The sequence below is a fragment of the Musca autumnalis genome, unplaced genomic scaffold (genome assembly GCF_047663935.1).
Source record: "Musca autumnalis isolate F117 unplaced genomic scaffold, ASM4766393v1 scaffold_3, whole genome shotgun sequence".
Taxonomy (NCBI): domain Eukaryota; kingdom Metazoa; phylum Arthropoda; class Insecta; order Diptera; family Muscidae; genus Musca; species Musca autumnalis.
Window position 1 is genome coordinate 210,394,967 of NW_027411866.1, and position 18,272 is coordinate 210,413,238.

The 18,272-nt window shown below is 35.9% G+C and overlaps 2 protein-coding genes across 19 annotated transcripts in view; one reads left to right on the plus strand and one right to left on the minus strand.

Annotated features, from left to right (window-relative positions):
* The window catches only part of Nadsyn (NAD synthetase), a 443,475-nt gene that overhangs the window by 355,404 nt on the left and 69,799 nt on the right, over nt 1-18,272 (minus strand). The gene's annotated exons all lie outside the window — the stretch shown is intronic.
* Nucleotides 1-18,272, plus strand: part of Nna1 (Nna1 carboxypeptidase) — a 411,438-nt gene that overhangs the window by 330,407 nt on the left and 62,759 nt on the right. For 10 of the 16 annotated variants that reach the window (XM_073976468.1, XM_073976469.1, XM_073976457.1 and 7 more), the window contains one exon: nt 5,194-5,262. In XM_073976468.1, the coding sequence (XP_073832569.1) occupies nt 5,194-5,262 (69 nt within the window). Of the gene's footprint in view, nt 1-5,193; nt 5,357-18,272 lie in introns of all 16 variants that reach the window. The other 6 variants (XM_073976458.1, XM_073976461.1, XM_073976454.1 and 3 more) reach the window with 1 other exon arrangement.

The following is an 18,272-nucleotide window of genomic DNA, read 5'->3' on the forward strand; positions in this document are numbered from 1 at the left end:
CTACCTTTAATATTAGAGAAATAACGTATTTGAACGTACCATTACAACAGCAAAAACACACTAAAACATGCTCAAGTAATTTTAAGCTGATTATAGGAGGTTGTCGTCATATAACTGCCACACACATCTACAATTGTTATATGGCACGACAACTACGACGACGACGTGTGGTTAAAGCTGATATGTGATATTTTGGTTTATGTTCGTTCGCTCGCTCTTTCTCTACTTCACCGTGACTCTTGAAGTTACCAAGGAATACTATTCACATCCTGCTGTCATCGTTTGAACGAACATCCTTCTGTAGTCCAAATCATTTATGATTCAGTGTAGGTTTTTGTGTGGAGACATGTGTGGTAGAAAGAGTTTACATATGTTCGTGCTTATGTGTTCCGATTTAATCGCATTAAATTAAATTTGCAATGCATTTTAAACGCATATACACAGACATACATACATATGTATGTACATGCATTCACGCATGCATGCATAAATTTGTATATCTTAATAGTTTTATTAAATGTTAAGTGCTTCTCGGCAAATTCATTAAAAGGAAATTTATATTTAATAATTTAAACATTTATAATAAAGACACAAGAGAATGAAAATCAGTCGGATTTGACAACAGCTGAAAATCCTCAGACTTTGACTGCAAGATGCACCATGAACAGGCCACTAATTTTAAAAATAAATACAGTCGAAATTGCTTATAACGTCGTCGTTTATAACGTCATATCGGTTATAACGACTGCGTCTAAAAGTCCCAAATCTCTGGCTCCCTTTATAGTCCACACAAAACAAATATCGCTTATAACGACATATCGGTTATAGCGACACTGTAGAATTTTCGTAGGTGACAAAAACAACTTTGTATATTGTGGGTCTAATTATTACACTGACGCGATAGTTGTATGTGGCATCTGCGACTGCATCTGTGTGAATGCTATTTAAACCAGCTCGATAGGCCTGTTGATCTAGGGGTTTCTTTCTTGTAACGTTAGACCTCGCTTTCTAGGTCATAGAGATCCCTTCTAACATGCCAGGTGGGGAAGTCCTATCCACCATACGGTGATTAGAATATGACTCTCACGGTAACACCCGATGAAGTACTACAACGAGAACATGTCATTGTGTTGCCCCACTGGAAGAAACTTCGTTGCCTCATGCTGATGATCCACTGATGGCATGAGGAGGCATCCTGTTACAGTTTTCAATTACTTATATGAGAAATACTAGCGCCGCATAGCTTACCATAGGCCGACCTATCGTGTTATATGTGTTGAACAAAATTTCTTTGCCAGCACCTGGTTAGGCGGTTAGGGACTTGAGGACTTTGTTACTTAATTTCAGCATTTTTCAGATAGTTGTGGCATGAGCGGACGACGTGAAAATTTAACCCCTAGAATTTTACCCTACGGCAGTGGGTTGTTTCGTGCCGGATTGACCCGAAACCATAGTGTTTCGTCCAGCGGCTGCCAACCCAGGATCAAACCTATGCTTCTAAGTAGGTTTCTATGCTACCACAACAACAAGAATAATTTTGTGTTAGACTTACTGGCGGATATTTGCATATCCCTCGCACCGAAAAAGGTTGTAGGATCCATCAAATAAGAGTTCAGCCTTTCACAAATGACACCGCATAAGTTACGGTCAAGGAGTCTGGATGGATTAATACAGGAAAGGCAGATGTTAAACACTTCCGGATATAGCGCCCTACCTTGAGGAACTCCCTGTTGCAATCTACGGGAGTTCGACTTCCTGTCCCTGAATTGCACGCATGGTATTTATTTGGTAATGTTAGTCGAGATGATGAGTTTGGCTAGCGACAGGTTAAGAACTTTCGTGAGGTACTTATCTCCCGACTTGATTCCACTTCCGCGGGAAGTGATCTATTGAGACGTAGTATTCTTGTCTTCGCCCTGCCACTCTCTGGGTTTTTGCGCACTTCTTCAGATCAGCCAGCAGCATAACATCACCAAATGTGTGTTCGAGACTGGCCTACAATTCTCTTCTTCAAATGATTTAAACGCTTGTACTCACCGACCAACCTATTAACATTCATTCTTACCTCCCTATATATGACGTTGGTTGGCTCGACGAAGCTCACTTGTAGTCCTGCCTCTGCTGGGAACTTTGCTCGCATTTCGGTTATGAAGGGTTGAACGGATCTCTGAAGCGCTTTTTAGTGAACTCTCTGAAACTAGGTCAATTAGCTTTCCCATGATCGATAAAAATACGATATTCAGAGGTGAGTGACACGATAATTATGTATAGCCAAATGTGCCACTCTAAGCTTATTTTGACCGTAAAAATCTAGAGCTCAGCCAGCACAATACCCCTCTGGTCATTACCAGGTACCGAATGCTACAACTCATAATAGACTCCAAAAGACCCCAAAAAAATCCAAAAGCGGGCTAATGCTAAACCTTAGCCGGTGTACATCTATAAATCGGCGAGACGTACACGTTAAGCTACTCTACCTCGGCAGCACCACACTCGACTGCTACTTCCGTACATTCGATGTACAAGTCATTAGAGCCGGTCTTAAATGGGATATGTATGTATAGAACAGACTGGCGCAACAGGAAAAGTGTTCCTACCCCACCTCCAGTTCTGGTGCGATCCTTTATCAGTATATTGTAACCATAGCATCGCTTTAAGCTGCAGTTGTTGTTATTGAGATAGGTTTTCTTCGCCGCCACCACCATGATATTATTCCGACTCATAAAGTGGACTATTTCCTCTATCTTTTGTTGAAGTCCGGGAGAATCGTATTGGTCCACGATTATTGGTCCATAAGTCCCCAAAAAAATAATGTTTAAAAAATCCACGATTATTGGTCCATAAGTCCCCAAAAAATAATAATTAAAAGATCCACGATTATTGGTCTATAAGTCCCCAAAAACTAATGTTTAAAAAAATCCACGATTATTGGTCCATAAGTCCCCAAAAAATAATCTTTAAAAAATCCTCGATTATTGGTCCATAAGTCCCCAAAAAATAATCTTTAAAAAATCCACGATTATTGGTCCATAAGTTCCAAAAAAATAATCTTTAAAAAATCCACGAATATTTGTCCATAAGTCCCCAAAAAATAATCTTTAAAAAATCCACGATTATTGGTCCATAAGTCCCCAAAAAATAATCTTTAAAAAATCCACGATTATTGCTCAAGAAGTCCCCAAAAAATAATCTATAAAAAATTCACGATTATTGGTCCATAAGTCCCAAAAAATAATCTTTAAAAAATCCACGATTATTGGTCCATAAGTCCCCAAAAAATAATCTTTAAAAAATCCACGATTATTGGTCCATAAGTCCCCAAAAAACAAATCTTTAAAAAATCCACGATTATTGGTCCATAAGTCCCCAAAAAATAATCTTTAAAAAATCCACGATTATTGGTCCATAAGTCCCCAAAAAAACAAATCTTTAAAAAATCCACGATTATTGGTCCATAAGTCCCCAAAAAATAATCTTTAAAAAATCCACGATTATTGGTCCATAAGTCCCCAAAAAACAAATCTTTAAAAAATCCACGATTATTGGTCCATAAGTCCCCAAAAAATAATCTTTAAAAAATCCACGATTATTGGTCCATAAGTCCCAAAAAAAATAATCTTTAAAAAATCCACGATTATTGGTCCATAAGTCCCCAAAAAATAATCTTTAAAAAATCCACGATTATTGGTCCATAAGTCCCCAAAAAACAAATCTTTAAAAAATCCACGATTATTGGTCCATAAGTCCCCAAAAAATAATCTTTAAAAAATCCACGATTATTGGTCCATAAGTCCCCAAAAAATAATCTTTAAAAAATCCACGATTATTGGTCCATAAGTCCCCAAAAAACAAATCTTTAAAAAATCCACGATTATTGGTCCATAAGTCCCCAAAAAATAATCTTTAAAAAATCCACGATTATTGGTCCATAAGTCCCCAAAAAATAATCTTTAAAAAATCCACGATTATTGGTCCATAAGTCCACAAAAAATAATCTTTAAAAAATCCACGATTATTGCTCCATAAGTCCCCAAAAAATAATCTTTAAAAAAATCCATCTTTAAAATAATCTTTCAAGAATCAAAGATTATTGGTCCATAAGTCCCCAAAAAATAATCTTTAAAAAATCCACGATTATTGCTCCATAAGTCCCCAAAAAATAATCTTTAAAAAATCCACGATTATTGGTCCAGAAGTCCCCAAAAAATAATCTTTAAAAAATCCACGATTATTGCTCCATAAGTCCCCAAAAAATAATCGTTAAAAAATTCACGATTATTGGTCCATAAGTTCCCAAAAAATAATCTTTAAAAAATCCACGATTATTGGTCCATAAGTTCCCAAAAAATAATCTTTAAAAAATCCAATAATCCTTAATCTCTTTTTTAGCAAGACCTCAAAGAATATTCTTCCTTATGAAGTTCCTAAGGGTCTTCTGTGTTAAGAAGACCTCAATGGGTTTTCTATGTTAGGAAGACCTAAATGGGCCTTCCTTAAAAAGAAGATCTCCATATGTCTTTCATATTGTTGTTGTTTTCGGTTTAAATTAATCCCCTTTTGCGGTTCTTGAAAGCCTTTTTCGAAAACCACATCAGCCATTATTGATTACTTTTTCACAAAGAGAATGGGAGAAAGCAGATAATCAAGTTAACATTAATGGGTTTTATGCATCTCCGGCAGGCAGGCAGCACACACACACATACATAGAATCAGTAATGACATACAGGAAATATAAAAACAACAGGAAAACCACAGAAAAAACAGCTGGAAATGGAATATATCTTTGATATCTCCATTATCGAAATACCAAGTAAAACACAACAACAAAAATAATAATAATAATAGTCATCATTGTCAGCATCATCGTCACCAACAAATAGACCAATAACAGGCAACAAACCAATTTGACCAGCAATAATAATTTTATGTTGTTGATATTGGGTTTTTATCTACTGGGAGGGAGAAGGATTCCTGCTAACGGTGGGTGGTGGATCTAATGGTTGGCACTTCTGACTAAGATAAACCTGACCACTGTGTTGACTATGTCATGTTGCTTGATAAATTGCATTTTTATTGCAAGATTTTGGGATTAGAAAAATTGGAAAATGAAAAAAAGAAATTGAATTTTATTTGAATTTAATTTTTTGCACTTTTATAATTTTTGTTTCGTTTTTTCCTTTCATCTCATTACAGGATTACGAACATATGGGACGTGCATTTTGTGAAACCCTGCTGGACTATTGCGATGACAATCCGAACAAAGTAAAGAGAAATGCTAAATTATTGAAACGCATTAAGAAAATACGTAAACGTGAGAAACGCGAACAGAAGGCATTGAAATTAAAGAAATTGGCCGAACAGGGATGTATAATCGAAGAGAAATTCAAAGTTAAAATGAGAACAGGCAAAAGTGTTTCTTAGAAAAAAAATCAAAACACAAAACAACCAACAACAGAAAAAACAACAATACACTTAACACTAATTTACAAAATATTGCAAAAAAATAACACAACTAAAACAATACTACCACTTTAGTTACTAAGACAAAGGATACGTACACCACCAAAGTCATAATGCATACATACATAAACAGATACTTGCCACATAAGAACAAATAAAATTATTTTTAGTTTTATTGAAAATATGTTGTTGTTGATTTTTTGTAGTTTATTGTGTTGAAAATTTAGTTTTTAATTTAATTGTTTCAATGTTTTTGTGTAAATGTAGAAAAATTATGTAAACTTTGTTTATATACCCTACACCGTATTCATTACGTAAAAAGTGATCTTTGTACTTTGGAAGTTAAGAGAAATTTGCAGGAACATCTCTCTAGTCTAAAGCCTTGTGGAGGTTAACTGCACACATAGAAGAAATATTTGGCGAAAAAACATATTTTGAGAGCATAATATAATATTGTAAAAATAATAAAGAATATACCTTATATTATTGGAGCAACCATATATTCTGTGTGTAATGACGCAAAATATATTTGTTTGCCTCAATAATATATATTGTTAAATATTTTTGCTTCAACAATATATCGTCTCTGCGTGTGAAGGAAGGATCACTTCACACAGAGAAGGAATATTGTTGAAATAAACATATTCTGAGAATATTATTATATTATATTTTCAAATTACAATACTTTAAATTAACATATCAAAAATATTTTCAAATTAAAATCTCCAGGGTAAAAAAATAAAAAAAAATATAAAAATACCCACGACATTTCAAATAAAAATATCCACGTTATTTTTATATAATAGAGTATTGTGAAAATTAAAAATATTTATTGTTGAAACAACCATATATTTTTTGTCAGAAGCCATACTGATACATTATGCATGGTTGTTCCAACAATATACATATATTTACATATTACATTATATATTCACATTATTACACATATTAAACAATACTGTGTTTGCTCTCAGAAAATATTTGATTCAACAATATTCCTTCCCTGTGTCTGTATTTTATTTCTTGCATATTTTCACAATATTTATTTCTATTTAATTTTTCCAAAAAGTCTCGAAACTGCTTCTTAAAATATCTGTAGTTCCATTACAATTCATTTGCCTGTGACTGTTCGTTTTGTTTTAGTATTTATTTTCATAGAACTTTCCTAATTTAATATTCATTTGACTGCCTTTATAGACTTTGTTGTAACTGCTCTCTATATATCTCTATCGATACTGCTTCCTACTACCACTACTTTGTTTATATCTTTGTATCTGCCATCAACATACAAATCTATCTCTAAACTGAAATACACAAACCCCATAATGACTTAACCCAACTACTACACATTACAGAATACACTTGCCTCTCATCTTTATATCTCTGTGTGTGTATGTATTTTTGTGTGTATTGTTTGTTTCATAAACAACTGGCAAAATGTTGTCTGGAATGTGAAATTTTCACATAGAAAGCTCAAGGAATTTGAAAATGTTTCTTTGTTTTTGTTTTCTTGTTTATTCTTTAACACAAAGAAAATGCAATGAAAATGTTTCCTTTACATGACAAGGAAACATCAGGGCAAAGTAAAAGATAAGCATGTAATTGTCAGTGAAATGCAATTTGATATAAGTTACAAAAATGTAGATGATATTTGGATAATATAAACTAAAAACAAACATGTATCAGCCCGCTGAGCCGACAGAGATATACCCTCAGCCACGTACCCGAAGAAAAAAAGTTAACACAATACTTCTGTAGGTTTTTTAGCTGTTGGGAAAATTTTCCAGGATGGAAATGGCCGCAAAAAACTACATGTTGCAACAAAATTCAGAATGATCCAAAACGAGTCCTTAAACTGCATTTTTTTTTTCAAACTTTGGGTAGGGTGTACCCGTAGGAGTGATCCGATGTAGTACATATTCGGACCTAATACAAATCTGTAGAAAATAATACGATTTACAAATTTTGAGCTAAATCGATTCCTCTCTTAAAGGGTTATTTTACACATTAGCCAGTTTAGGTGGTGTCGGTAGGATTTTCTGGACCTTTTTGGGTCATTATCTCAGGAAGTATGGACTTGCCCACGAAAAAAAATTACATCGTCGTAACAGGGGCCGCAAGTGCAACCTGTTGCATCACAAATTAATAAGATCAGAGAGCTGTTGTTCAACTATACTTTTTCCAAATTTTGTGTGGGAGGTACCCAAATGATTGGACCGATATAGTCCATATTAGAACCCGATCTATGCCTAAAAGTAATATTACCAATAGCAAAGTTTGGCTCCATTCGGTTACTCCCTCGAAAAATGTTAAACCTTTGTGGGGGAGGTACCGGAAGGAGTGGACCGATATGGTCTATCTTCAAACTTAAACTAAGTTTGGACAAAATATTGAAGGACCCAAAATTTGAACCAAATATGTTGATCCGTTCGAGAATTATCGTGCGCTGCAACTACGACTTACTTACTTAACTTAGTTGGCCCATTACAGAACATTTGTTCCATAGACCGAACTAAGAAAAGATCTACATTCCTCTCTGTTTTTCGCTTGACTTTTTGGAATATCGCGCCTTTTCATTTCTTCATTCATTTGTATGCTCCATCGAAGCTTAGGTCTGCCGATTCTGCGTGCACCGCCATGTGGCATGTATTCATACGCCTTTTTAGCGGGTTCATCATCGCTCATTCTCATGATATGGCCTAGCCAACGCAATCGTTGCATCACGATACGTTTATCTATATTCATGTCTTTGTATAGCTGATATAGCTCGTGGTTCATACGACGTCGATATTCACCGTCAACGCAAATCGGCCCGTAGATCTTTCGAAAAATTTTCCTCTCAAACACACCAAGCACTGCCTTATCTGCTTGCGCAAGTACCCATGCTTCAGAGCCAGTTATTTTTGTTTGACGAGATGTGGTTTTGTTTTTAAATTGCTTACTTAGACCATAGTAGCATCTGTTGGCCAATACAATTCTTCTTCTTATTTCACAACTGATGTTGTTTGTTGTATTTATGGCAGTGCCGAGGTAGACGAAGTCTTTAACTACCTCAAAATTGTAGGTACCAACTTCCACAGTTGGTCCGAGCTCTATGCACGCTTTGCGCGACGACACCATCAACTTGGTCTTCTCACCGTTTACCGCCACACCCACTTTAGCAGATTCTCCTTCGACCTTTATAAAGGTATCAGTTACTTCTTTTACTGATCGGCCCATGATGTCTATATCATCTGCATAAGCAAGTAACATGTGACTATTGGTGTAGATTGTGCCACTTCTTTTGACGTTTGCCTCTCGTATAACCTTTTCTAGCAGGATGTTGAAGAGGTCACACGAAAGGCTGTCTCCTTGTCTGAAACCTCTTTTGGTACCAAACTCTTCGGAGAGGTTCTTTGCTATTTTAACTGAGGACCTCGTGTCAGTTAAAGTCATTTTACAAAGCCAGATGAGCTTTGTGGGGATACCAAATTCAGACATTGCGTGGAATACCTTTGATCGGAGGGGACTGTCGAATGCTGCTTTATAATCGACAAAAGAGTGAAATGTGTCGATCTGCATCACTTGGGTCTTCTCTAGGATTTGCCGCAGAGTAAATATCTGGTCAATGGTGGACTTGCCAGGTTAAAAGCCACATTGGTATGGTCCAATTATTTCGTTGACCATTGGCTTTAGTCGTTCGCACAATATCCCTGACACTATCTTATTGGCAATAGGGAGAAGACTTATGCCCCTATAGTTGGAGCATAAAGTCTTATCTCCTTTCTTATGGATGGGACACAGGATGCTCAGGTTCTAATCGTCGGGTACGCGTTCTTCCTGCAAGATGGAGCTAACTAGCTGATGCATACACCTTATCAGCGTGTCGCCTCCGGTTTAAACAGCTCGGCTGGTAAGACATCGGCTCCTGCTGCTTTATTATTCTTCAGCCGGTTGATTGCTGTTTTTACCTCATCTTGGCCGGGCGGTATACATTCTGTGCCATCTTCTGGGATTGGATCTGTGGTATCATCGTCTTCGCTACTATTGGATACCAGCAGATTGGAGAAATGTTCCTTCCATATCCTGAGCACGCTATCTGTATCTGTTACCAGATTACCTTGCTTGTCTCTACAGGAGGAAGTGCCTATACCAAAGCCATCTGTTTGATGTTTCACTCTTTGGTAGAATTTTCGGACTTCATTCTGGCTCCTGTACATCTCGATTTTTTCAAACTCCCGCTTTTCCATTTCTCTTTTTTTCTTGCGAAAAATACGTTTCTCTTCTCTCCTTTTCTCCCGATTTGTAAAGTAGCTCTACATGCCGCATTTTTCTCTTCGGTAGCAGCACGACACTCCTGGTCATACCATGAATTCCTTTGTGGAGGTCTCTGGAATCCAAGTATGGATTTTGCGGCTGTTTGCATGGAGTGGGCAATATGTTGCCATTGTGGTGTTATGTTATCGGGACAAGGAGTGCTCGCGTTAAGCAATTGGGCTAGTTGAGTGGAATATGCCGTGGCTATCAGTTGTGTTTGCAGCCTATCGATGTCCAACTTCCGCGTTGGGTCTGTTCGTGCTTTATTTGCAACGTTTAGACGGGTACGTACCTTTGTTGCAACAAGGTAGTGGTCCGAATCAATGTTTGCGCCTCCATCTATTACAACATGATCAATTTGATTACTTGCTCTTTGATCTGGGGACAGCCAGGTGCCCTTATGAATATCGAGATGCTTAAATCTGGTACTGCTAACTACCATGTTTTTTGAAGCTGCAAAGTCTATCAGCCTCATACCATTGTCAGATGTTTCACTGTGGAGACTGAATTTCCCGACTGTTGGGCCAAAGATATTCTCCTTTCCAATTTTGGCATTAAAATCGCCTAGAATGATTTTAATGTCATGGGCAGGGCAACGGTCATATGTTTCTTCTAAGCGCTCGTAAAATATATCTTTGGTCTGTTCGTCCTTTTCTTCACTGGGAGCATGTGCGCAAATAAAGCTGATGTTGAAGAATTTAGCTTTTATTCGAATTGCAGCAAGTCTTTCATTCACTGGGGTGAAGCTGGATACCAGATGTGTTAGTCTTCGACTAACTACAAATCCGTAACCAAACTCATGCTTTACGTCATGGCAGCTATAATACAGTGCGTCACCTTTAGGTGTTGTTGTGACGCCTTTCCCAATCCATCGTATTTCCTGTATGGCAGTAATATCGGTCTTGTACTTTTCAAGTACGTCTGCCAATGCGAAGACTGCACCTTCTCTATAAAGAGTGCGAACATTCCAGGTGCAGATTCGCAGATCATGGTCCTTAAAACGTTTGCGGGGTTCGTCAACTTTAGAGGGGTTTCTTTTTCTTTTCTTTCGTTTTTTCATAGTAGGATGTTTTTTCTAGAGGAGGGTTACTAACCCGACGCCCAAACCCAAGTTTTTAACGTTCTTATGGTTGAACGCGCGGCACATGTTAGCTCACTACCTTTAACAGGTGTTAAAGGCAGTTCCCCAGGTGACACCACGGGGAGGTCAGTGTCCACTTGAGAAAGGGACCAAGATAAATCCTGGGCTTTGCCATGTTAAAGCCGGTCAAGACCGTTGCTTGGTATCATTCATCCCCTACGTCACCCGCTGCAACTACGACACATGGTATTATATGGGTTGTTTGCAGTTTTCGTGCTGATTTCTGAGGAAGTATGGACTTGCTCCTTGGAACCTCATCTATGTCTGGTAGAAATGTCACAATGTGCAAAGTATGGACTAATTCGGTTACCCCCTTCAAGAGTTATCGTGCGGAGAAATTTTCCGAACATTTTTAAACTTTTGTGGGGGAGGTACCTGAAGGAGTGGACCGATATGGGCCATCTTCGAACTTAAATATATTCGATACCCAAAATTTGAATCGAACCGATTGATCCGTTCGAGAGTTATCGTGCGCACCAGCCAGCCAGACGGACGGACGAACATTGTTAGATCGACTCAACATTGTCTGAAACGGATATCGTACAAACATACTTGGGGTCTAAAACCATTATTTCGATGAGGCACATTTTTGGTCGTATCAAAGTGTATATACCCTTTTTAGCCTAAAGGCTGAGGGTATAAAAATATTCACAATATTTGGGATAAAACCATTAAAGATATTTTGGATAAAAATATCCACAGTATTTTGGATAAAAATATCCACGATTACAATTTTTACGTAATTTTGGATATTTTTATCCATGATATTTTGAATAAAAATATCTACGAAATTTTGGTTAAAAATATCTTCGAAATTTTGGTTAAAAATATCCACGATATTTTCGTTATAAATATGTACGACATTTTGGATAAAAATATCCAAGATATTTAGGATAAAAATATCTACGATGGTTTGGATAAAAATATCCACTTTTTGAGAAAAATATCCAAGATATCTACTATATTTTGGACACATATATCTACAATAATTTGGATAAAAATATCCACGATATTTTGGATAAAAATATACACTATATTTTGGATAAAAATATCTACAATATTTTGGATAAAAATATCTACAATATTTTAGATAAAAATATCCACGATATTTTGGATAAAAAATATCCACAATATTTTGGATAAAAATATCCACGATATTTTAGAGAAAATATCCACTTTTTTTTAAAATATCCACGATATTGTGGATAAAAATTTCCAAAATATTTTGGATAAAAATATCCACCATATTTTTGATAACAAGATCCACGTTATTTTTGATACAAATTTCCACGATATTTTGGATAGAAATATCCACGATATTTTGGATAAAAATATCAATGATAATTTGGATACAAATCTCCTAGATATTTTGGAGCAAAATATCCACTTTTTTCTGAAGAATATCCACGATATTTTGGAAAAAATTTCCACTATATTTTGGATAAAAATATCCACGAAATTTTTGACATTATATCAACGATATTTTTGATAAAAATATTCACGATACTTTGGATAAAAATGTTCACGATCTTTTGGATGAAAATATCCAAGATAATTTGGAAAAAATTCTCAATCGTTAGTATATTTTGGATAAAAATGTCCACGATATTTTGGTTAAAAATATCCACGATATTTTGGTTAAAAAAATACCCGGATAAAATTTTCAAGTTATTTGGATAAAGTGGATAGATAACGTTTCCATGTTATAGGGATATTGCGAGTAACATTTCCACATTATTTGGATAACGTGGATAATATTTCTGAGTTATTTGGATAGCGGGGATAACATTTTCACGTTATTTGTATAACAGGGATAATATTTCCATGTTATTTGGATAGCGATAATAATATTTCCATGTTATTTGAATAACGGGGATATCATGTTCCCGTTATTTGGATAACGTTAATAACATTCACACGTTATTTGAAATGCGAAGTTAACATTTCCTAGTTATTTGGATAACGTGAATGACATTTCTACGTTAGTTGGATAACGTGGATAAAATTTCTATTTATTTTGATAAAGTGGATAACTTTTCATGTTGTTATACGTCGATAATATTTTCACATTATTTGTATAACGTGGATAACATGTCCACTTTATTTGGATAACATTTCCACATCATTTGGATAACGTGGATAACATTTCCACGTTACTTGGATAACGTGGATAATATTTCCACGTTCTTCGAATAATTGGGACAACATTTTCACTTTATTAGGATTACGTGGATAAGCTATTCATATTCATTATTATTATATTTTCACATTATTTTATTATTCAAATATTAATTTCTTATATTAAATTGCATTTTTAAAGAATCATTTCGTTTCACATGCAAAGACAAATACAATATCTTGCTCACATGAATAAATGTTCCGTAAATGTTTTGTAAACATACAGAAATATAAAAACAATTACATACATAAATACAAACACTCTTTAAAATTACAGTATATACAAAATACATAATTATGTAGTTATATAAGTTTCAAAGCGAAACAGTTTTGCTAATAAGGAAACTAACATTAAGCTTGTAAAGGATTTTTTAAATATCCCGCAACTAACTAAACATAACAATATTTTATTATTATAATAATAACAACAACAAAAACTGCAACATATGCTGTTATTATTGGTAATACTAAAACTCTTAACTTTGTTATTTTCTCTTGTTTATGCATTGGAAATGTCATTCATTATCCCTTTGAAATAAGGACCTTAGCGGAATGAATACTTTAAGTCTACCCCGTTTCGTGCCAATTTATTTAAAATAGATAAGCGCCTGTGCTTTTTTTTGGGGCTCTCATTACCCTTTTGCGTGTTAAGATTCAAAATGCAATTGAATCAATTAGTTATTAATTTTAATGCCATCTCTTTGTTTAATCTCTATGCTTACGCTTTTATCTTAAGTTTTACAATTCAATCTCTGTTTGAGAGTTTTAACCATCCATCGTCACCAACCACCCATACCAACCAATACCGAGACACCGCTTAATATTTAGTAGTTTTTGTGCTTCAGTTGGTGTAGATTTTACGCTACTCAAATATTATTTTTTCTATGTATTATTTTTAAGTATTTTTTATTTACTACCTCTCTCTGTCCTTATATATTATTATTTTATAACTTTTAAATTTTATTGAGAAAAAAATACAATAAAGCTTTTACACAATACCCTAAAATCTAAATGGTATTTTACACAAAAAAACAACAACTGTAGTTTTATTATTTACAACAACACCAAAAAGGTAGTTTTTTGCAACAATCACTTTTTGCACTATGTATATACAAATCCACATTAAATATTCACGATATATTTTTGGGTAAAATATGTACACCAACTTTTAATAATGTTAAAAAATATTTTCGATATTTAGATAAAATTAGAATATTGGCACTACTCAGATACTTAGATAACGTGGATAAACTCCAGTGTGATACAGAAATATTATTCAGGGGGTCTGGTATACCAATTCGGTCTTGTTGGAGTCCATAGACGACGAAAATACCTTTGGCTTTTAGGTCATTTAATTTTTTTTAATTTATAACGGTGAATGTTTCATAGATTTTAAAATTGGACTGATATAACTTGCTTTTACAAAGAATTTCCTTCATTTCTTTTCATTACAATAGTTGAATATTTACTTTCAAAGAGACAATATATTTTTAAATTTAAGTGTGAAAAAAAACACACATTAAAAATAAAGAATGTAAATCCTTTAAAAATTAATGAGTTTTGTAATATTTTGTATTTTTAACGTTTGAATAGTGGAGCGTATGATATGTTATGGTTTTTCTAGGTAATAATTATCATACGCACCCCTATTCGAACTCAAAAAGATACAAAATATTACAAAAAAAAAATAATAATTAAAAAATAAGTTACATAATTAAAAAATAAGTTTTTGTAAATGAAAAAGAATGTCAGAGAAATTGTCATCACGAACCACAACACTGAATGTTTCGCACTAAGGTATAATGATTAAATTTGTCATTCCGTTTGTAACACATTGAAATATTCATCGGAGACCGTATATATTCTTGATCAGCAATTTTTAAGAGAGAGCTTTGTAATTTGGTACAGTAGTTTCTATTAATTCTAGGATGTTTGGTATTGCAAATGGGCTATATCGGTCCACGTTTTGATATAGCCCTCATAGGATTATACCACCCGATTTTCGGTATTTTGGTACTTGGTCTTCATTTGGTTTATTAAAAGTTCCATATGAAATTTGCCGGTATAGGTCCACGCCTTCATATAGCCCCTTGTCGGTATTCTTGATTAGGGTAAAATTCTAAGTCTATATAATAATGTCCGTCTGTTCGTCCGTCCGACCGTCCGTCTGTTGAAATCAAGATACAGCTCGAAATTTTAAAGAGAGAGCTTTATAATTAGGTACAGAGGTTTCTATTATTCCTAGAATGTTTGGTATTGCAAATGGGCTATATCAGCCCACGTTTTGATATAGCCCCCATAGAACGATTTGGTACTTGGTCTTCATTTGGGGTATTAAAAGTACCATATGAAATTTGCCGGTATAGATCCACGCCTTCATATAGCCCCTATAGAACGGTACCACCCGATTTTCGGTATTTTGAAGGTTTTATCCTCATTATTAGACCGAATTTGCAGAAATTTGGTACATAGTCTTCGTTGAGGGTATAAGACTTTCTCCCAGAAATTTTTCGGTATAGGTCCACGCCTTCATATAGCCCCCATAGATCGGCACCTCCCGATTTTCGGTGTTTTGAAGGTTTTGGCCTCAATATTACTCAGAAATGACTGAAGTTTGGTATTTAGTCTTCGTTTTAATCTTTCCCCCAGGAACTTGTCGGTATTCTTGATCAGGGTAAAATTCGATAAAATCATGTCCGTCTGTCCGTCCGTCTGTTGAAATCAAGATACATCTCGGAATTTTTAAGAGAGAGCTTTGTAATTTGGTACAGAAGTTTCTATTATTCCTAGGATGTTTGGTATTGCAAATGGGCTATATCGGCCCACGTTTTGATATAGCCCCGATACCACCCGATTTTCGGTATTTTGAAGGTTTTAGCCTCATTATCTTCATTTGGATTTTAAAGGTTCCATATGAAATTTTCCGGTATAGGTCCACGTTTTCATATAGCTCCCATAGAACGGTACCTCCCGATTTTCGGTGTATTGAAGGTTGTGGCTTCAATAATGGCTGAAATTTGGTATTTAGTCTTCGGTGGGGGTATAAAACTTTCTCCCAGAAATGTTTCGGTATAGGTCTACGCCTTTATATAGCCCCCATAGAACGGCACCACCCGATTTTCGGTATTTTGAAGGTTTTAGCCTCATTATCACACCGAAATAGCAGAAATTTGGTATTTAGTCTTCGTTGAGGGTATAAATCTTTCCCCCTGAAACTTGTCGGTAGAGGTCCACGCCTTAGTATAGCCCCCATAGAATTGTACCTCCCTATTTCCGGAATTTTGAAGGTTGTGGCCTCCATATTCCACCAAAAATGGTTGAAATTTCGTACTTGGTCTTCATTTGGTGTATTAAAAGTTCCATATGAAATTTGCCGGTATAGGTCCACGACTTCATATAGCCCCCATAGAACGGTACCACCCGATTTTCTGTGTTTTGAAGGTTGTGGCCTCAGTATTCCTCAGAAATGGTAAATTGGTATTTAGTCTTCGTTAAGGGTATAAATCTTTCCCCCAGAAACTTGTCGGTAGAGGTCCCAGAAATTTGTCGAAATAGGTCCACGCCTTAATATAGCCCCCATAGAACGGTATATCCCGATTTTCGGTATTTTGAAGGTTGTGACCTCAATATTCCTCAGAAATGGCTGAAATTTGGTACTTAGTCTTCGTTGGGGTTCGTTGGGGCTTCCCCCAGAAATTTGTCTGTATAGGTCCACGCCTTCATATAGCCCCCATAGAACGGTATCTGCCGATTTACGGTATTTTGAAGATTGTGGCCACAATAATCCATCGAAATGGCTCAAATTTGGGGCTTGGTCTTCATTTGGGGTATTAAACATTCCGTGTGAAATTTGCCGGTATAGGTCAACGCTTTCATATAGCCCCATAGAACGGTACCTCCCGCTTTTCGGTGTTTTGAAGGTTGTGGCCTGAATAATGGCTGAAATTTGGTATTTACCACCCGATTTTCGGTATTTTGAAGGTTTTAGCCTCATTATCACACCGAAATAGCAGAAATTTGGTATTTAGTCTTCGTTGAGGGTATAAATCTTTCCCCCAGAAACTTGTCGGTAGAGGTCCACGCCTTAGTATAGCCCCCATAGAATTGTACCTCCCTATTTCCGGAATTTTGAAGGTTGTGGCCTCCATATTCCACCAAAAATGGTTGAAATTTCGTACTTGGTCTTCATTTGGGGTATTAAAAGTTCCATATGAAATTTGCCGGTATAGGTCCACGACTTCATATAGCCCCCATAGAACGGTACCACCCGATTTTCTGTATTTTGAAGGTTGTGGCCTCAGTATTCCTCAGAAATGGTAAATTGGTATTTAGTCTTCGTTGGGGGTATAAATCTTTCCCCCAGAAACTTGTCGGTAGAGGTCCCAGAAATTTGTCTGTATAGGTCCACGCCTTCATATAGCCCCCATAGAACGGTAACTGCCGATTTTCGGTATTTTGAAGATTGTGGCCACAATAATCCATCGAAATGGCTCAAATTTGTGGCTTGGTCTTCATTTGGAGTATTAAACATTCCGTATGAAACGCCTTCATATAGCCCCATAGAACGGTACCTCCCGCTTTTCGGTGTTTTGAAGGTTGTGGCCTGAATAATGGCTGAAATTTGGTATTTAGTCTTCGGTGGGGGCAGGAAATTGTCGGTAGAGGTCCACGCTTTAGTATAGCCACCATATAACTGTACCACCCTATTTTCGGAATTTTGAAGGCCTCCATATTCCACCAAAATAGTTGAAATTTGGTACTTGGTCTTCATTTGGGGTATTAAACGTTTCGTATGAAATTTTTCGTTATAGGTCCACGCCGTCATATAGCTCCCATAGAACGGTACCTCACGATTTTCGGTATTTTGAAGGTTTTAGCCTCATTATCACACCGAAATGGCTGAAGTTTCGTACTTATATTCGTTGGGGGTATAAAACGCTCTCCCAAAAATTTTTCGGTGTAGATCGACGCCCTCATATAGCCCCCATAGAATGGTATCTCTCGATATTCGGTATTTTGAAGGTTGTGGCCCACAACAACACACCGAAATGGCTGAAATTTTGTATTTAGTCTTTGTTGGAGGTAAAAGCCTTTATGACTGAAATTCGTTGGTATAGATCCACGTTTCCATATAGCCCCCATAGATATAGCCCTCGCGATTTTGATAATTCTGTAGGTTGCGACGTCAATATCCAAC